This window comes from Leuresthes tenuis, unplaced genomic scaffold (genome assembly GCF_036924035.1).
Source record: "Leuresthes tenuis unplaced genomic scaffold, fLeuTen1.0.hap1 SCAF_20, whole genome shotgun sequence".
Classification (NCBI taxonomy): domain Eukaryota; kingdom Metazoa; phylum Chordata; class Actinopteri; order Atheriniformes; family Atherinopsidae; genus Leuresthes; species Leuresthes tenuis.
Genome location: NW_027325374.1, coordinates 11,772,529 through 11,793,428, shown reverse-complemented (window position 1 = coordinate 11,793,428; position 20,900 = coordinate 11,772,529). Strand labels below are relative to the sequence as shown.

Here is a 20,900-nt window from a genome sequence, read left to right as displayed (position 1 = left end):
TCAAAACAAAAAAAAATGTTCAGTTCGAACTTACGGAATGTGTGGAAAGTACGATTCTTTTTTATATAACTGGCTTTACTAGATTCATCGTTGTGCTGTGGCGGTAAGTGTTGCTGTGTTGCTAACATTTCCATACAGCGTGTCGAGGACCAAACGGTATGTGTAAAAGGATAATTAGATATCGTAACTATCCATTTCAAGGAGCTATTTTTTTAATGATACGTCCACAATGGATATTGAGGAATCTACAAGTAGTTGCACTGTAATACAGTGCAATTATCATAACCACGGAATGTTACCAAACATCAGTTCTTGTGTAATAAGGTATTTTAGGTAACGTTTGACACGTTGCCTTTTCTGCGGCTCCAAATGTCACAGAAGGACGACTCAGAAAATGACATTTGGGAATATAAACCTCTTGAGAAGAAAAGGAAGAGAACCGAATCGTCGTCAGTCATTAAAAGAAGATGCACGACCAGGAAAACCTCCAAGAAAGAAACTTCTCCCAAGTCACACGAGAAGAGTGCAAAAAACAAATCAGCAGAAAGTGGAGATGGTGCCTCTGCTGGTTATGTTGACCAAAATGGCAGCTTAGATGCTCATGAATTAACCTCAAAGTCATCTTCTCCTGAAGAGACTATAGACAGTGACAACAATGCAGCTCAGGGTCCAACATCTGAAGACTATTGTCCCATCTGCCAGATGCCATTCTTCATCTTGGTTGTACAATCTCAAAGATGGCATGTTGCTGAATGCCTGGACACCCCCAGGGACAAATGCAAAGGTACAGACATCCATTAAAGCTATCTCCTACATGTGATACGGAATATATAACACCAATAATTACAGTTTCAGATAAACACCCTCCTCCACACTGAGGTATAGTACTTTTATGCAGGAAATGAATACCAACAGTTAAGTATTTTACTGTTATTCAATTGGGGGATTTGCTTGACATAGTTTAAAAAGAATCGTTTATGCATCTTTATGACTTTTTTTTCAAAAAGCAATTTATTAGCATCTCTCATACTGTTTTCGTGACCCCCTTCTTACGAAAACAGGGACCAGTGTAGTCTTACAACTTAAGAAAGTCGCACAATTCAGGGGCTCTTTTCTCACTGGGTGTAATTATACTCAGCAACAGACTTGCTGATGTGATTTATTGTATTTCTGCTTTTCTAAGCACTTTCATTGTCTATTAAGCAACAAGTCAGATAATAATTTCTGTCCACGCAGAATGTCCAGATGGTCTTCAGTGCTCCTCCACTATTCCAAACCATTATAAGAAGTTCAACCACACGCTTTTCGCCCAAAATCGAGCAAACAGCAACACGGCCAACTTCAATCTGTCCCAGCATGCTGAGACCAGCAGGGACCCCAGCCTTGGTCGTCTCCCAGGACTGATAAAAAATGAGGTGGACAGCTGTGTTTTAGAGTCTTCTCAGGATAGTAGCCACAGTCTTTCAGCCTTATCCACTCCCAGCCTCTCTCCTCACAATAATCAACCTGGAACACCTCGGTCAAAACCTGTAAATGGCCTTCTGTTGCTGCGTTCTCCTGGACCAGAGGATTTTAAGAAAAAAAAAGGCTGGTTGTTTTCTACTAAACGCCAGAAGTCAGTCGTTTCTTCCCAAGAGAGTAAAACAGAGCGTTTACCCACTCCTGTAAAAGAATCTGGTGAAAGTCAAGCTTGTGAAGATTTACCTAAAGATGAAAACGATGAAGAAATATCCTACTCTCCTCTGTCTGAGCTTCCTGCAGATGGTGAAGCCAGTAATGAGTGTAGAAAAGCCCTTTTTGATAATGATGCATCTGAAAAGGAGATGGAGGACTCAATGATACTGTTTGGTGACAGCTTTTCAAGTGAAGACGAGCTTCTCTCTGAATTCTTAGATAATAATTTGGAATTCAGTAATGTGCCAGAAAAAAATCTTCCCTCCTCAAGCACTCAGCTGTGTTCAGTTTCCTCATTAGCACCCACTAATGAAGTGACAGCCTCCACAGTTGATGAACACAGAGCCGATTCTTCCGGTGGAAAAGAAACTTGTCAATCTGCAAGTGAAATCGGCAAGAAGAGCATCCAGTCACCGCAGAGTGTTGTTTTAGAGCGCCTGAGAGAAAATCTGCTTAGCTCAGAGGCTCAGTGTGGAGGGTCAGGGTCATCACAAAACTCCTCTCAGAACATGCCGCCTCAGAAAGGCCCCAACAAGGCAGGCGCAGCCTCTGGTTTCAAGCAGACAGACATAGGGGTGTTTTTTGGCCTCAAACCGCTCAAGAAGAAGGAAGCTGAAAAAAGACCGGATGACCTTGACACCTCTATTCCAACGGCCGGGGAGAACTCCAGGCAGAGGAAAACTAAGGCTGGCACGGCCGCAGATACGTCACAGGCCACGGAAACTGTCAATGGCTTGAGTTCCGCGGGCGGTCGGGGAGAAGGAGGACGAGGTGGGACCAGAGGGTGGAGAAGGAGGTGGAACAGAGGCAGCGCTGATGGAGAAGTAGCGTCGCCTCGTTGTCCATTTTATAAGAAGATTCCAGGTCAGTGAGTGACTGTTCATCATATGTTTCCATATGAGGGTGATGGTTAATCTCTCTGCATTTTGTAATCTAAGATTTATGTAAAACTTTCAGGAACAAAGTTTGTTGTCGACGCCTTCGGGTACGGAGAGATAGAGGGCATTACCGCCTACTTCCTTACACATTTCCACTCTGACCATTATGGAGGGTTGACCAAGAGATCCGCTGTTCCAATTTACTGTAACAGAGTAAGTCGAGCCTTGGCCAATGTGTACTACTGAACTCCTACTACTATTCACTTTGATGACATGTTTTTTATTGGGTGGCCATACCTATACTGTACCTGTTTTGATTTGCACATCGGTGAGTGATGTAATTGCGCTGATTTATTTATAGGAAGTAAGACTTGGTCACTGTACAATTATTGTGTATTTTATGAATTTACCCGCACAAGACTGTGGCGTCTTCGACCGCTTTCTGAAGACAACCCGTCATGAATAATGGATTTCACTCGGTGTTTGAGTCCACTGCTGAAGCTGTGTTTCTCACTAGTTTCACAGAAATGGTGTGTCAGCATGTGTGTCTGCAGCGAAAAAACCGACAAATATAGTTTCCTGCCAAAGGCTTGTCAGCTCTTCTGTGATATGGGGGAGATTCACAAAAAAAAAAGTCCACATTTTTTAATAAGTCTGATTGTATGCATACATTAAAGCCTCCTGACTGCGCTCTTAAAAATTCATACCTGATCCTCTTGTTATCTCCCGGCACTGCGTTGGCTCGGAGTAATGGGAAATTGGCTTGCATCTACCAGCACTGAATACCAATTTACGGCTGCTATGAAAATGATTTGGTTAATTAAAATTTGAACACGACCTGTCCAGGGTGTCCCCCGCCTCTCTCCCGATGACCGCTGGGATAGAATGGAATTTAATTTGGTCTTCATTTGAGGTCGAAATAACCGATTCTAGATAAAACTTGTTCACAGTAGCCTCAGGTGTTCTACATATTTAATTTGTGACATATTTATAGTTGAGGAAAAATCCAATCAAGCTTTCTTCTTCATTTCTGCTTATTCTTTATTTATTTACGTATCTATTTTTGTCCTGGCCTGATTGGCTGCCTCTGCAAAACGGTTTGAATAACGGTGATCTGGTGACTTGTGGCTGCGTCTTCTGATCAGATCACAGCAAACCTGGTGAAGAGCAAACTGAGGGTGGCAGAGCAGCATGTCCATGTCCTCCCCATGAACGCTGAGGTCACTGTGGACGGAGTCAGGGTCATCCTTCTGGACGCCAACCAGTGAGTCACCCATGACATCAGGAGGGATGAGCTAATTAGTACAGTCTGTGGGGTGTGAGCACTTCACTGGAACTGATTTATATCCCGTTGATCAGAATCAGCTGTTTGATGGTTTATTGTTGAAGAGGACGCAGATGTGATTAAAACAATGATCATAGCCCTTTTGAAAAAGGAAAGAATAGTGAGACAACCATGTAGTCAATAGGAATGGATGTATTTTAAGGATACTGCAATTGAAACTTTCTGAATAACTCGGATGCAAGCAGTATTCTCACTGGTTTTATGTATTTGATTAAGGCCCCCGATGAGTAGTGATGATGTTCAGTGGTAGCTTTTCCCTCTCCTGTCTCCATCCTCACCTCCTCTGCATGTCTGTCCTCTCAGCTGCCCAGGAGCCGCCATGCTGCTGTTTCTCCTGCCCGATGGACAGATAGTCCTCCACACTGGAGACTTCAGAGCTGATCCCTCAATGGAAACCTATCCCGAACTACTCGGCTACAGGGTGCAGACACTCTACTTAGACACCACGTCAGTACCTCATTTCAACCATTTTCAAGCTGTTTTCAGCAAACCTGTCCCAACCAATCTTGCTGTCTAAATGAACGTAACCTCTTGTCTCTGTAGCTACTGCAGCCCTGAATACACCTTTCCCAGGCAGCAAGAGGTCATCAACTTTGCAGCCAGCACAGCCTTTGAGTTGGTCACACTTAAGCCACGTACACTTGTGGTGTGCGGCTCGTACTCTGTGGGGAAAGAAAAGGTCTTTCTGGGTATGTGTTTGGAGTAGAGGAGCGGGCATACACAAAGATATTTAATGTAGTAGCTCATATTGGGAGTCTTGGTTAGGGGGAAAAAGAAAAATCAGTCAGATAATTTTTCAGTTTTTCACTGATTTACCATCAACTCAAACTCCCGGGTGGAATAGAAGATCCTTTCTAAACCTAATGGGGAAAATAAGTGTTTTTTCTATAGCCTTAGGTCACCTTCCTCGCTGTAAAAGGTCATCTGATATTACTTCTTTATTGAGAGTGGAGCAGGGAATTTGTGGGCTTGTCTGTTTTTTGTGAGTAAAGAGCTACTCGGTCAGTACATGTTGTCCTGGCGTGGAGGCAGCCTGTCCTCGGCTGACGCACGTGACATGGTTTGTTGCACTTCAGTATAGAGAGAAGCACTTGGAAAACAATATCGTGTCGGCAAAAAGGGAGCAGCATTCATTTTTAAAATCGCTGCTGCTTCAGCAAGCTCTGAATGAAGTAAAAACGGGGAAAACAGCTTTTTATTTAGTTGACTGTACATTTTATACCCCAAGAGCACTTTGAGTGCGCACACTTCACAGGGCGGGGGAGAAAGGTGCGATACGTTAACTTAACGCTTTTATTGTGCCTCATTCTGCAGCTTTAGAATTTGGGTGAAGTGTAAAATGCACTTTTCTCTTTAACTCACCTGCTTACACAGCCAATGTTCTGCTTTATTTGCAGCCCTAGCAGAGACATTGGGGTCTAAAGTGTGCCTCTCCAGAGACAAGTACAATACCATGTGCTGCCTGGAGTCCAAACAAGTCCGAGAGCGAATAACCACAGACTGGATGGCAGCTCAGGTTCATGTGCTGCCCATGATGCAGCTCTCCTTCAAAGTGGGTGCAGTCTTATATATATTTCTTTCATACTTCTAATCTTTATTTCTGATCAGCCTTTTGTAGTTTAAGGGGAGTTTCCCCATGAAAAAGAGCAGGATTTAACACAATCATGTTTAATTGGAAGAAAAAAAACCCAAATTATTTAAATTTACTATCTGCATAACCACAGATGGTCACACATCGCTTGGCACAGAAAGACTGACTCATGGGAAATGAATGCAGCAGTGTTATTATTATTTTTTTAAATGTGGGATGTATGCTGCTTCTGTCTTAAAGAGTTGCTGTTGTACAGAAATGATTCCCACCACAATACTCATTAAACCTGGTTTAATTTGCATGATAAGTTTGGAAGCTTTTAGGAAGTGCATCTTCAGAGTGAAATCCTTTTCAAAGTTGTCATTTCCTTTTGTTATTGCATCTTTTTTTGCAGAAGCTGCGGGATCACCTGGCACGCTTTTCAAGACAGTATGATCAGCTGGTGGCCTTCAAGCCCACAGGCTGGACCTTCAGCCAGCAGGTGGAATCAATAGAAGACATTCAGCCTGTGATCAGTGGCAATATCTCCATCTACGGTAGGTAGAAGGAATTCTGAGTTCTGAGACAAAAGGAAATGGAATTGTACCTCAAACAAGAGCGTTGACAGTATTTGGAGGCCTTCTGCAAGGTTAAAAGTATTGGATCTGTCTTATAGTGACTATACAGAGAACCATATATAAGTAAATGACCCACACTGCTAAGACCTATAAGAGAAGCAGAATTTTTTTTCCTACCAAAAATGAGACCGTTGCACACTCTGCTGGATTAAATCTACAGCTCCCTCTTTTGGCAAAGAGAGGAGATGGAGGCATTAGACTGGAAGATGGTTCAGTTTCTGGTTGCCTCCTGTTTAGGATGGAATCCATAATCAAGATGGCAGGTTTTGTATCATTACATTCTGTCATCCGTTTACAGCACAGTTGCACGGTAGTGGAGCATGAAACCCCAGAGTCGAAATGGGCCATGACTAGATTTTCAATGGCAGATTTAGCCACTTTTTTTTTTTCTAGTCCTGTGTTTCATGTACCGAATAGATTCATTAACCACATCAGCCATCTGGCTGTAACCTCCAACCACCAGCTGGAGGCTTTTGCATTGCACACTAGCATATAATTACTTCCTCCTCACCAGTTTGTGTGTCACTCAGGCGGAGGTTGATTCGCTCTCGCTCCCTCTGCCTTGTGTCTCTTGCCTCCTCCTGGCTCCTCTGCCATATGCTACTACTGCCAGTGATATGGTTCCCTGCATGTGGGAGAAGTGGCGGTGGACTTGAGTGGGCTTAGTTTGAGCCACACCTGTTAAAAGGCAGAGCTCTCATCAACTTGTTGGGGGGGTGAAGTGCGGACAAACAGGTGGCAGCAGCTTTCTGCTGCAGTTCCAATCTGTCTTTTTGTTTTCTATTTAAAACCGACAGAGAGAAGTCTTTACATTGTCTCGATCTAAAATTGGCCTTGAGCAAGTGGTCCCTGTTGTAAGACTTTACCCTGCTGACCTGCTTACTAAACATCTGGTTCTGTCAAGCTATCACATCACACCAAATACCCCAGTATACACTGTATGTATATATTTTTTCTAATGGAGAAATTGAGAATGGAAATGGGTTTAGCTGTCAAAAAGACTAAAATGCAATGTCATCCTTTCTGTTTCTGTGACAGGAATACCATACAGTGAACACAGCAGCTTTCTGGAATTGAAGCGATTTGTTCAGTGGCTGAGGCCCCTAAAGATCATCCCAACGGTTAACGTTGGCAGTTGGACGAGCAGGAAGGCCATGGAGAAGTGTTTCAGTGAGTGGCTCATGGAAGCTCGAGCTAAGCTGTAACTTGCGTGCAGCTGGCCTGAGGAGCTCTTGGGTCCTGATGGCAGAGCCAGTGAAGTCACAGTGCTTTAAGGGCCATTGCAGCAATATCTGCTAACTCTACTCATCTTATTGATGGAATTTCAGCCTCGAGCAAATGTTTAGATCAAAATGTACTAATGATGTATAAAAATGGTCAAGTATTTGCTTTTAGACCAGTTAAGATTGTCCTTTTAATGCAGACTTAATTAGGAGCTGTTTGCACAAACAGTTAAATCTGAGTCGTCCAGTCTTTTTGTACGTTGGAACTCAACTAATCGGATGCGCTGCGTACGATGCCACCTCCACTTTATCACTTCCTATTTCAACATATTGCAAAAGCTGCTCATAAACTGTGCAATCCTTCTTTTAAATCTTTTGTTTTTATTTTATCAATTTTAATGCGGGGAAAAAAATAAACATTTTAAACATTCTTAAGTCTTCTATCTTGTTTGACTCCTCCTGTTTTCTTGCAGCACCCACATATGCGTAGTTTTTGATTGTATTATTGCTTCTTTGTCACTATCGCTGATTTTTAAAGGTCGTCGTATGTGAATATTTGTTGCCACCCTACATCAAATGACATCTTGTCAAGTTAAATGCAGCCAGTCGAGGTACACAGAGCCTTGAGGAGGAAAGCTACTGCTTTGAAGTGTGCCATCAGATCTTTCAGGCGTTTATCTCTGAAACAGCAGACTTTCAGGATTTTCAGCCCCAGCTTGATCTCTTCTCAGCTCAAACAATCTTTTCACACCAGGTGTGCGTTCAGTCTCAGCGGCCAGTGAGGAAAAATGCGGTAGGATCTAGATTGTTCATATTGGGGAAAAGTTTTGGGGCTGCAGATATTTTCCATTTATTACACGTGCAGTCAGTGATGCACACAATCTCACACTTAAGCCTACTTTTTGCTTCTGCGTCACATGGACCCCTTCGCTAATTTTTCACATTAAATGTCCCCAAAAAGGGCTCTCAGGGCAATCTGGGATGTTTACTGTATGAACACTAAAGCTTCATGACTCCATGACTCCCCTGTGAAGTACTCTGTCACCTTCATGGCCTGCTGTGCACAGTGAGCCATTAGTAGTAATGTTGTCTACCCTAAGAAATAAGTGATCTATTTTAAGCCTTTCAAAAATGAAATTGAACTGAAAGGGTGCTAAAATGAAAAGGAGAACTGGAAGCCCATCTCCATCTATCTACAAGTGCCCACCCTGCTGAGCGAGTTGATGACTGCTTGCCACCTGTATATGATATGAATCAATTTGGCTCCACATATGATGGTACATTAAATATAACCATGAGCCCATAATCAAGAAAATCAAGCAAGACTGCAAAGTGTCTCGTAGAACAAATCGAAATGCTGGTGTAACATCCGTCGGTGACTTATTCTTAAAATCTCAAGATTAAACTAAAATTACAAATTGCCCGCGGTTCAGATAAGAATCGTACTTATTTCGAAGCAAAACTACTCAAAATGTATCACTCAGCTTAACAATTACCATGAATTATTGTATGTTATACTGCTGCAGTGCTTACACCCCCCCCCCCCCCCCCCTGTGGAAAAACACGCTGTTTGAAAAAAAAAGAAGACAAATTGTCATTAGCTGTCAGATTTATTCAGAATCATTATATACACAAAAAAAACAGATTCAGTGTCCCAAAACAACCTAGATTTGCCACTTATTTTGCAAAAGATGCAGCCATTAATGACTGAGCACATGTATAATACAGCACAGCTTGAGCATCACAGTTTAGTTAATATCTAAATACATTCTTATAAAATCATAACAAATAATAAAACTTGAAACTATAACTTTGGAAGAGCTCACTCAAAATCAGGGTCAAAGATCCATGCGGGTATTGACAATGCTAGATAATGTTGTCAATGTTAGCAGTTAAGTTTTCTGCCCCCCATTAACAGTAGCAAAGGGTTTATACATTTACTCATTAACCATTTTAAATACAGCCAGTTTAAGACAATACAAATGAAAAATGCTTTGTGGATTGTCTCTGCTCTATGTTGCCTTTGTCTGGGAGTGGCTCTGATCATTTCACGCAATGGAAAAAACATTAGAAAAAAGTATTACACAACGGACATCCCCGCATTACATTACACGAGAGTCTGAGTCATCCTCTCTAGAAACAGCTGAACTAGAAACAGCCTTAGGCTGCATTTTAACTTTCCCAGAGGGGTGTGTTTTACAATCTTTTGCAAAGCGTCTCAAGTTCAAGTAGAAAATCTCTGCCAGCACTTTATGTAAGCAAATGCAGACAAACAGGTTTGGTCGTCGTTGGTGAGACATGCTTTTCTAAATAAAAATGAATCACCATGTGTGCTTGATGCAGCAGGGCTCTGCCAAAAACCACATTTCTGATCCACAGTTTTGATTGTTGCTTTTGTTTCCTTCTATATTTAAACTGATTACTGGTTAACATTCACAAGGAAATCTAATTGAAGATTTACCAGCAAGAGAAAATCCGGGTCATTTCCTCCGCCACCAAAAACCTTTGGGACTTTTCTTTAGGGGTATTCCATTGGTTCTGCTGAACTTTGTGTGCATTTCAAGTTTCAAAAGGTTTCTGTACAAACACCTTCAATATAAAGATGCTGAAGACATTTGGTTAAATATAGCAAGCATCTGAATGTTTACATAATTTTTACATAATCAGCATGGCCAAACATGATGCTACGTAATGTTATGTTATGTAAATATCTTACACATTTGTCTCAAGACCAGGGGCTGATGTCATCAGACAAAAGCCCTTTGTTCACTTTGAAGGCAACAAAGTTACCACAATACAATGAACACACTCTGAATCACACACCAAGAAAGTGTCAAATAACACACAATGATCTGTTTACTTATCATGGATGACTTCTAAGCTTTACCTTCATTTTCAAGACGTTTAAAGAACTGGAAGAGAGACAGATGAACAAAAAAGTAGCTTAAGTCCTGGGAAGATATTGTCGGCTTTATAATGTGGCCAGTAAATGGCACACACCTCAACGCAAAGTTGTGGAAACACTTACAGATATTTGGGGGAAGTAAATGTCTCAGTCGGTGCAGGGGCAGTTTGGCAAATGAAGGGGCTGGCGTCCAGGTAGACGCAGGATGGTCAGTTTCACCTGTAAGTAGGTTAGTATTTCAGATGGGCTGCAAACAAAGACCTTCTTACGTGACAAATTCTGATTATGTGTTAGCGTCTATAAGTAATGACTGCACCTCAGTCTTGAGTGACTTGCTGATGTACATGTTGAACTCCTCTATGCTGCCAGTGTGCAAGTCGTTTATTGCCAGGACTTGGTCTCCTCTGTGAAACAGGCACACTGTCTGTGGCTGCCCCGTCCACCCAGTAACACTGTCACACACATGCAGAAACTCACATTCTGATTTGAAGACGCACTCTTTAGATCTACTGCACATTCCGCTTGAATCTTTTTGTACTTTATCTATAAATGCTACCTCAGACTTTTTACCGATTGAGTAAGGATTTTGTTACAATGTCTACAAATGGTGTCAGGCAACTCTGTCACATGACACATTCCGTCACAGGCATCTGGCCTTGGGACGTGGCTCTTATTCGCAATGAATCAGCTCTACTGAAAAATAAGATAGACTGTGAAATGTCCTCAAGCCAGAACAAGTTACACTGCTTTTGACTTATGACTGTAGTTACAGTATGACAAATTTAGTTGACAAAAACATGAACGTTTCACTTCATTAACACTAACAGAAGCGCAAAAGCATGATGTAAAATTTAAATATTCAAAAGTGGCTTGATTAATAAAAAAATGTTCTCTGTGTTACTTCCACTGCTGCCTCAGATAGTCACAGTTACTGTTGAATCTAAATTAGTTAATATCTAGAAGAATACTGTATACCCAATACAGACAGCAAACCTCTACCAAGACAATAATAGGTCTAAGCAGCCTAATTTCTTTTCATATTGTGTTACAAGATTCCTTTTCTCAAACAGAAAAGGGTGAGAAATGTGGGGATTTGTGCAAATAAACTAAATCCCGCATGGGTCAGTAACTGATCCCAGCATGAACACGTACACTCCCAAACAAAACATCCGAATGGACACCACCACAGCATTAAGCCTGATTAAGCAACAGGAATTTCAGCATCATGGTCAGCTGTGCCTCATAGAAGGGTTTTTAAATAATGTGAATCCTTGATTTATTGGCTCAGAACAAACCTGAACTGAGAGAATGTGGCAAACACATCTGTGGGTTTCATGTCCTCATGAGTAATAATGGATGCGGTAACATATTGAATGCATTTGTTCCCAGTTTTCCCTTTCAATAAGCCTCTTCAGGTATCTAGATCAAAGCAATGACTGACCTTTTCTTTTCTATTTTCTTTTTTATAAACATACCTTGGTTTTCCATCCACTTCTGTAAGGGTGAGGTGTTTTTTCAAATCAGCCGGCTTTACCTCAATATCTCTCTCTTGTAGGGTGAGGCGGTCAATGCTTAAAAGGAAAATAAAAGAAAGCTTTATTCAGTGGTATCATATACATTTTTAAATTCCAGAAGGGAAAATCTAAACCCTGGCCTCTCCATTTCAGTGCACTTCACTTGGTTTACAGATATATTTGGACTTTTTTACTTGCTCAGTACAGACAGGATTCAGTGTGAAGACGTTTCCTAAAATGTCTCGGAGCAATTTAGATGGAAATATATGGTTGCTGTCATAAAAACAGTTTAAATGTTTGGAGTAAGGCGTCTCTCATCTTAGCATGTACTTAATGGGTAAAAAAGAATTGAAAAGTGTGCGTATGACTGTCTCCATCAACCATAACTGTGGCATATGTGTCTGTTCAGATAGGGACTTCTTCATTTTTTTTCATAACTCATTTGAAGTTTGGTATTGAAGATGCCTGAGTTCTTAGGGTCTGATATTGGAGTTCTACCTATTCTTATTAATCAGTTGTAACTGCATCGGTGTTTGCATGCAAAAAAAACCCCAGAAACCACCCTAACCAGTCGAGCAACATGTCAGTGTGCCCCAGCATTCCTTCCTGGTAATGTGGTAAGTTATGTGTTTTGTTTTTTATTTTCTCTGAGAATTCCTAAACTGCATGTGGCTTATTTTGTTTTTACCGATAAAAGCATAGACGGTGACTCAGGGGGTTTCACTTCTCTCCTTGAGCTATTTATCGGCAGTGCAACTGCCGAATGACGATACTCGTGTCTCACTCTGACCTCCTGCTTCAGCTAATTTAATTCAAATTCCCCTCCAAAAATCCCAGTTTCTGGCTCAATCAAATAGTGTCTTTCAAATTCAAAGAAGCTTCCCAAGTGATTGTTGTTTTTGATGCTGGATTCAGAAGATTTTTGATGAATGTCACCTCTCAGTGGAGCTTCGTGGGGGCACTTGTCTATCCGGCATCTCTACAGGAGAAATGGCGCCACTGGAACTGCTGCTGAAATCTGAAGACTGACGTTTGTCTTCTCTGTAAACCAAGAAATAAAACACAAGATAATAATGTAAGGTCTTATTAAATGTCACAGTTACATATGGCTAACATTCGCCAGTGTATTACTAGTTGTTGTCTTACAAAAGTCCACATAGAGACATAAATAAGAAACCTCAAAAAGGCCGTAATGTACCATGAGCCAAAGCTAAAGCCTTGAGATTATCTAAACTGCAATCTGCATACGCTGTCGTGGACATGACTGGTAGTTGAATAAAATCCATGCAGCAACATTTTTGGCATCCTGTTACAAGCTTTGGACTGACAGAAGTTTACATTTGTCCCTATGTTAGGCAATAACAACAACGAAGCCAAAATAATTGGTAGCTTGTGCAAAAACATAGCGCAAAACAGTTTTTTTTCAGTTACATAACAAGGATTAGATGTCTGGAGACATCTTTTTACTACGATTCACTGCTGAGCCACTGCCATATTTCTAATTGAGGAGTCATTTGACCCATATGCCAAATGTAGAAGAGAAGCTTTTCTTTAGAGTGGCACAACAGCAGTTGGCTGCAGCTGGCAAGAAGTCAGACATCAGAGTGAAATGCAGAGGAATTACACGGTTTAATATCATGGCCGTTTCAGCAGGATGGCAGCAGATGATAGCATGGAACCACTAGAACAAGCGTGAACAGCTGATTCTCCGTGGTTTGGTGATTAACACAGAGGTCTCGCTAAACACAAAGGTCAAAGTGATCATCTAGAAACTTCTGTCATTTGTGAAAAGAACATTTGACTGAAAGTTAAACCTTGTCTTAGTTTTGGAGTGATGACCTTATGTTAGTCAACAATGAACTGGATGTTAAAATAGTCACAAAAATGTGTTGTTCATATATTTATGATAAAAGATACAACATAATCCTAAGTGAAAACATCTTCCAGAATGTTCAGGATCTTCAAAAGGGCGAAATAAGGCATACTGCCAAGAAAGCAGAGTGGCTTTGAGAAAACCTCTTTTATAGTCCTGAAATGACCAGGCCAGAGTTTGGACCTGAATCTATGTTGTCTCAGGAAAAAGCTGAAAATAGCTGTGTATTTATGTTCCTTATCCAAACGAGTAGACTGAATGTTTATGCCAAGAAGGTTGGTAGAATCTTCTAAAGCAAAGATACAGTACAAAGTGTAAATTTGAATCTCTAGTTAATAAACTCATCAAACACGTGCACCTAATAAAAAGAGAAAAACTTGAAAGGTTCTCATGTTCTTTAGCCACTTGTTTGAATGGTGAAAGGGAAAACATACAGTGACCGATTAGCATCAAAGCATATAAGCAAGCCACCGTAAAACCAATGAGAAACACAACAAACAAGTTGAAGATGTGGATCAGGTACACCTGATCTGAGAGACTCACCATACACAAGGCATTTATTAAAAATATGTAACACAACATGTAATGGGCCAACTGTAAGCAAATCAGTAAAGATGATCAGTGACAATGTAAAGTGTGCTGCCGGTATATCCTCTTTCTAGAAATTAAGAGATTGCTAAACAAGTTTTGAGGTGATGCTTTTCTTAGATTCGTGACTGGTTTTCAACTATGTAAATAAGCACTTGTGTCAATCTAGGTGTTAGAGTAAAAGAGGCCAGAGTTACCTCTGATCGTGGAGCTGCAGTGCTTCAGTATCTAGGGCACTGACAAAGAGTTACACAATGAGCATTAGGCACCAAAAACAAGTGAAATGTCAAAAATAGAACCTGAAAAGAAGAAAAGGTTGTTATTAATATTAGATGCACCTGTCTTCAGTGGCTGTCTCTACTGCACATGGAGGCGGAGGGGAAATCTGTATCTTCATTTTGTTATAGGCCTGAGTGACAGACTTCATCAGGGTGCTTGAGTTCAAATCTGCAACTTCATGGTCACTGGAAGCATTGGGCACAATTAAACGCTTTGATTACCAACAGCAAATGATCAACAGCAGTAGCAATTTCCTTGTTATTAGGATCATCAGAAAATAAGATGATTTCCCAGGCATCTGTTACTCAAAGTAAATTCAAACTTACACTGCCTGAGCTTCTTGATCATAAAATTTAACTTTCGTCATTGTTTCATATCTGGAAGAGAGAGATGTTAGAATCAACAGACAGACTAAAAATATTATATACTTTAACTGCCGAGTTTACAACCCAGTCATTCTTGTCTCACAAAATGAAGCGACACTCACATTAACTCATCGCTTCTGACACATGCTGCACCGTTGTCCACTCTCTGTTTCGTACAGTTGAAGAAAAAAAGGCAAAAATTCCACGAAATTAATATAACTCCCAAATTAGAAATAGTATTCGGTGCTTTATCTTTATCATATATGATACAGTGAATATGTTAATAATGTAATTAAATTGAATATGTTATTGTTAGACAACAATTACGGATTTCTGGTATTTTATGAAGAAAACAAGTGATTACGATTGACCTAAAAATATAGCTGGGAGACAGATTAATAATTGAGTAAATAACCTACTTCTGGCCTGAAGTAATTTCTAGGATAGACGTATATTTCCTCCACAGGCTCAGATGCACGTCTTCTGGGATAGTCTTCATCCTGCCAGCCAATCAGAAAAGAGTACAACATACTGTAAAAAAAGATTACCTCAAATACCAAATACCTCAAATACCAAAAGTTAATATTGCTTATAAATGACAGCAGAGATGTTGCACCTTCGTTTCCTCAGGGCTGATATGCGAAAAGTTTGAAGATGGAGCAGACATAGACCTTATCTTTAATTCAGGCTGAAAAACACACAAACACATGCACACACTATAACTCTAACATTTACCTGGGGATTGTTCTGACATCTTGAATATGTATTTTACTGTAATGGAGAACATTTTCTCTGAAGATCTGTCACACATTAATCTGAGTTGATGTTTAAACAGAGTTAATCTTAAACTCAGACACTGCTTCATAGAAAAGTATTGTTACCAATATGTTTTTTTTTTGTACTTGGCAATGATATGTTGGACCTAATGGGAAGCTCTTAAGCCAATGTATATAACTTTAGAAGATGAGAACAACATTAGACACTCACAGGTGGCAAAAGACGTCCGCTGGCATGGTTTAGGTCAGCCTCATTCTTTACAGCCAACTTTTCCTGCAAATCAGTAAAAAGCAGTTCTGACAGATGATGAAACACTTCTATCCTGACTCTTCCAGGACAATGAAAAAGTGTATGAGTATGAAATGTATATGAATCGATGTTAAATGCACATAAGCTCTGGCCTTTGAAGTCCCCAGCTCACCCAACTGAACACCAGAAGGAGATTTTGTACTGTTGTGTGTTTCGTCAGTCAATGAATCAATGCCAAGGCACCCTGGAGCTGTTCTTGCAGCATGTGGTGGCCAAGCCCCTTATCAAGACAACATTAGTTTCCAATAAATTTGTGGCCCATCTGTATTTTCAAGTACATGGAAAGGGACCCAGTTTAAAAGCAAATGATTCACCCAGAGGAATGGCATGATTTATAAAACCTGATGAATTAGTGTTAGGCCTATAGGATGCATGCATTTATCCTCAAAACTGCTGATTTTAAGCAGAGCTTTAGCAGGAATACGGTCAACCAACCTTTTCAAACTCAATGGTACAATTCTTTTTCTGCAGAAAGGGGTTTGATATCGCCTGATAAAACAGGAAGAGAGGTCTATTTTCAAAAATCAGATCCTGTGATGAATCATTGACAAAACTTCTTCTTGTTTAATCTGCCAGGGACACTGAGGGGAATTCTGACTTGAGTCTCAAGTGCCACTAGAATGAGCAGGAAATGCAGTAAGCCACAGTTTCTGGATTTCTGAGTCATTAAAAGAAGAGTAAAGCTTTCTGCTGTAGGAAACGTGCACACAGGTTACAGAAGTAGTATTACTGGCACAATGACTAGAAACAGGTGAAAGCAGCTTGCATGTCTGTTCAAAGATACGTTAACAAATTGCTGATTTACAGCCAGGCGCAAGTTCTATAGTTGTTGGTAGCAGCATTTTGGAAGCAAGGCGTGTCCATCTGCATACTAACTGTAGTACAAAAGTAGTTTTAATTTTTCTAAAGAAACGTTTTCCAAAATATCACTTGAATATATTTTTTGGCTAATTGATAAGAAACATAGAAAAAGCTTTACATATTTACCTCAATTGTCTGCTCATTAGACATTTCCTTCAAGAGCAGGATAGTCAAATAAATATCATTAGTGATACAAAAAAAATCATATAATCATCATATTAAAAAAAGGACATATATTCATTTATCTTGATGTACCTCCGAATTGAGATATTTATGTGGCCGGTTTCTCAGGGCGTCAAACAGGTCAGTGAACCAGGCATCCACGTCCGCACTAAAAGAAAGGGCACTTAAAAGGGTCATTTTTAGACTCCACAAATTATACCTTCTACATTTAATTCAACATCCAATACCAAAATCAAATACAAAGTGAAATTAGCCACATTCAGCCACAATTTAGTCCGAGCAAAGTCATTATCAGATGATAGACTGTAACTAAAGGGGAAAGCAGCACCATAATTTCTTTATGATTGTTCAAACTCCCAAAATAGTAAATGGCAAAAGGGACGGGGGGGAAGTGTTTTATGAGGTGCTGTGAAAGTGTCAGTGAAGGCCTTGAGAGGAAGACTGGTCCCCCCAGCTGTGGCTTGAATCTTGGTTGCACCATCACTGACTTTCAAGTTAAGGTCATTGTAATAGTACACAGAACAAACAAACTACAAACCAATCTGTGCTTGAACATGGTTGAAAGTTGCTGTGCTTATGTATAACTTAGTTTGTTTAAATGTTGTTACAGAAAAGTGGTTTAGATTTGTTTAGAAAAATGCACTTTAAAAAAATATTTGAGAGGATTTAATTTAAATTGTGGTGTTGCTGTGTGCCCACAAACTCAAAGGCAATAGCTCATTAGGCACTATTAGGCAATTATCAAGGCTCTTTTAAGGAGTATGATAAAAAATAAAAAGATATTATTTTGTTTTTATCTCAAAGGATCTGAGCTATAGATCATCTGTGGAATTTGGCTGACCTGTTATCCCCGACAAGGAAATAGTCCCGTTCCGCAGCCCTGATGTAGAGTACACAGGTTGGGGGGCATCTGAAGCTCTTCTGGACCCATCCCCACTTTGAGTGATGTTGAGGGTTCCCGTACAACAGAGATATTCTAATGCAAGAACAAAAAAGACAGATAACAAAAGTGTTTTTGAAAGAAAAGAAATAAACAGCTCATGAGTTGAATAGCGCTAAAAAAGAAATGTATAGAGAGTCTTGCAAAAGGATGTTCGGAAAGTACAATAAAGCACAAAATATCAATATTGCAGTTATTTTCCTTTCCATGTGCCATGTAAGGACATACTGTGACATGTCTATGGCTCCTAGCGGATGGTCCATTTGCTCTGGACTCTTGAAGTAGTTGAACTGGTATTCATGCTCACTGATTTTGTAGAGGACAAAATAACGTTTCTTCCACGATTTCTGCAGAAGACACATAGACTGAGATGAAATAAGTAGCAGCCAGTAATAAAAGATACAGAACAGCAAAGAGCTGCAATAAATTGTTTCCACCTCAAACCTGTTACCTCTGTCTTCAGCCGCTTTTGGGGAGGAGACTTATACAAATATCCAGATCTGATTTCTGTCGCAACTGTGACTGGCTTGTAGAACACGGCAGCTGCTCCAGGACAAAAGAAAAGCCTATTGTTCAGTAATCATTCACAGATTGTCCATTTTTTACAAAGCATTTGTTTCCTGATTTTACCACTTAGAAAAATGAGCAAAACCTCAGCATAGGAAATCAGAATGAAGGTGTGTACAAACTGAGAATAACTTAATAATTTAATTTACGTAACAAATTAAAACAATGAGCTGACTGATTAAAATACCAAATTATTTTTTTTTTTGTGTCTTGCTGTTAAAGCAGGTTTAATGACACAATGCACATGTAAATACCAACAGCAGCACAGAAAGTACCATAAATGAGATTCCCAGATGTCATACAATACCTGAGCTCTTCTGGCCCTTATGCATTGTGACACCACACCTGAACAAAAATAAAATAGTAATCCTTCACTGTCCCACACTTCAACAGCATGGAAATAGTCACCCATTAAACAAAGCAATGTTCGGGCTAAAAATAGGTAAAAGGCTAAAAAAATACATGTGATAACAAAACTCAAAGAAGAGCTCACAAACAAAAGCCCCACTGAACTGCAGGTGTTCATTCATAAGAAATTCTTCTTGAATTTTGACAGAAAGATACTGCTCATACATGTTATTAGTCAAATGACATCAGTTTAAGTACATAAGGGAATGAATGCATTGATTAACAAGTAACGCGTAGGTTCAAACTGTATTAAAATACAAGTCAGTACTCATCTGCTAGTGGAATCACTTCCAATTCTGTCTGACATCACAGATATAAAACACTGAAGAAAGATCACATGTGTGAAACAACATAACATTCTTACCTGCGCAGCGCCTGTTCAGAGATTCTGCTCATATCGCTCCCTCTGCCAGAGGTGTGACTGCATAAGGAAATGGGATGTTCTCTTTTGCCTAACAAACAGTGACAAGATCATAAAACTGGTGTTTCTGGTTTCTTTCTTCAGGCCTCCTCTAAGGTCAACCTGTTATTTTGGTAAACTTTAAAAGGCCTTTAGGGATAAATTAAGGACCATGTTTCACCTGGAAAAATACCTTTCTTTTCCCAGACTTTTTCATCACCTGCATGGTCTGCTAAAATGCCAAACTGTAACAAAAAAAAAAAGATTTACATGGTCTAACTATGGTAGAAGTATGACAACGCACCATTATTTCTCTTTATTAAAAAAAGTTGGAGCACAAAAAACTTTATTTAAAAAAAGTTGGAGCACAAAAACAACAAGAAGCACAACACTGATGTTCAGAGTTATCCAGAAACACACGGGTGTCCTACAGCAGGTTCATTGTTGGAACAAATGACAGAATGTGTGTGATTAAAACAACCGCAGTGTACAGATTACCATTCGAAGCTTCTAAACAAGTAAAGAACAGCTTATTGTCAGTCAGTAAAATGCATTCACTCGTATTTTAAATTTGAGACCAAATCAGATTTGATGGTGAACCTGTGAAAGAACAAATTGTATTAGTGGTTGGAAGTTGAAGCCAGCTGACATAGGTTTATTTCTATTCATTTCTATGTTCAATTCTATTGTGTTAAAAACTGAGTGCTTGTGAAACTGTTGATGTAGACTGTAGCTTTCTCCACATCGGCTGTTTTGGCCTCCCCTGGTTAATAAATTATCTCACTAAATGGACTGTTAGTGTAATTACAGCCAGATGGAGACATGGGACCCTGCTGGGCTATTCCACTGCCTCCGAAGCCCTCTGATTACAAATATATAATATGGCAGAAGGAGTAGGAGCTGGGTCAGTGTGACTCTGAACTGCCTGATTTAAAGAGCATTCTGTTTATGTGCTGTGACGTCGGTATGACTAAAGTCATTTAGAGAGTCAGCTGCTTTTTGTCCATTTGATGTCTCTCTGCTTGTGCATGGGCCAGTTGCATACGTAAAAGAGTGTGGGTCGGGGCAAATATTTTCAAAAAGGCATCAGCAAGACTGATTTATGTCTCTCAGGGTGAGGATACTGACATGTGCACTTGATATATTTATACAAACTATTGTTTGGATTGTCCATGACCCACAGAGCACCATCCGTGTCTCAGAAACTTCAAACACTCACTTCACTTGTGCATCTAGGTCACAATCTCGCAGACAAACACACACACACACACACACACACACACACACGCACATTCACACCCCCACACACACTAATACATTGAGGTCATAGTCAGTTTGGTATTAATAGACCTCTTATAGGCTTCAAGTTTAGTAGGACATGGAATAATTATTTTTCTGCAGGTTTGACAGTTTGCCCATCTATTTGTCCTTGTCAATTCTGAATCTTGCTTCCTCTCGTTTTCAAAGCAAAGATTCATGGTCTCTTCTCAATAAACCAAGGCACACGCTGGCAGGAGAACCAGGACATTGGGTGGCAGATATTCACCCTGCCCCCCCACCACTCACTGACCCTTACAACAAATGCCTTCAACTCAGTGGCACG

General features: G+C 40.1%; 2 protein-coding genes across 2 annotated transcripts; one reads left to right on the top strand and one right to left on the bottom strand.

Moving 5' to 3' along the window:
- Positions 1-95: 95 nt before the first annotated feature.
- Positions 96-7,712, top strand: dclre1a (DNA cross-link repair 1A (PSO2 homolog, S. cerevisiae)). The gene is made up of 10 exons (XM_072373499.1): positions 96-156; positions 334-784; positions 1,237-2,538; positions 2,632-2,765; positions 3,698-3,816; positions 4,201-4,344; positions 4,441-4,586; positions 5,295-5,449; positions 5,883-6,024; positions 7,144-7,712. The coding sequence occupies exons 2-10, from the start codon at positions 370-372 to the stop codon at positions 7,308-7,310; spliced, it is 2,724 nt and encodes a 907-aa protein (XP_072229600.1). The 5' UTR covers positions 96-156; positions 334-369; the 3' UTR covers positions 7,311-7,712.
- Positions 7,713-10,256: 2,544 nt separating this feature from the next.
- Positions 10,257-19,317, bottom strand: LOC140278020 (pleckstrin homology domain-containing family S member 1-like). The gene is made up of 18 exons (XM_072372910.1): positions 19,262-19,317; positions 18,797-18,834; positions 18,374-18,468; positions 18,151-18,269; positions 17,824-17,958; positions 17,055-17,130; positions 16,537-16,553; positions 16,374-16,494; positions 15,864-15,902; positions 15,469-15,540; positions 15,272-15,352; positions 14,975-15,018; positions 14,814-14,864; positions 14,547-14,672; positions 12,684-12,788; positions 11,709-11,804; positions 10,550-10,685; positions 10,257-10,452 (listed from the first exon to the last, which is right to left on the bottom strand). Exons 1-18 carry the CDS (start codon positions 19,291-19,293, stop codon positions 10,381-10,383), a joined length of 1,455 nt encoding a protein of 484 aa, XP_072229011.1. The 5' UTR covers positions 19,294-19,317; the 3' UTR covers positions 10,257-10,380.
- Between the last annotated feature and the right edge of the window lie 1,583 nt (positions 19,318-20,900).

Excerpts from the sequence above, each read along its gene's own strand:
- LOC140278020 (XM_072372910.1), bottom strand. The coding sequence starts at position 19,293 with ATGAGCAGAATCTCTGAACAGGCGCTGCGCAG. Across the intron at positions 11,805-12,683 it reads CCACGAAGCTCCACTGAGAG|CATTGACCGCCTCACCCTAC; the intron begins GTGACATTCATC and ends TTTCCTTTTAAG. Across the intron at positions 10,686-11,708 it reads GAAGTGGATGGAAAACCAAG|TGTTACTGGGTGGACGGGGC; the intron begins GTATGTTTATAA and ends TGTGTGTGACAG.
- dclre1a (XM_072373499.1), top strand. The coding sequence starts at position 370 with ATGTCACAGAAGGACGACTCAGAAAATGACATTTGGGAATATAAACCT. Across the intron at positions 785-1,236 it reads CCCCAGGGACAAATGCAAAG|AATGTCCAGATGGTCTTCAG; the intron begins GTACAGACATCC and ends CTGTCCACGCAG. Across the intron at positions 6,025-7,143 it reads TGGCAATATCTCCATCTACG|GAATACCATACAGTGAACAC; the intron begins GTAGGTAGAAGG and ends TTTCTGTGACAG.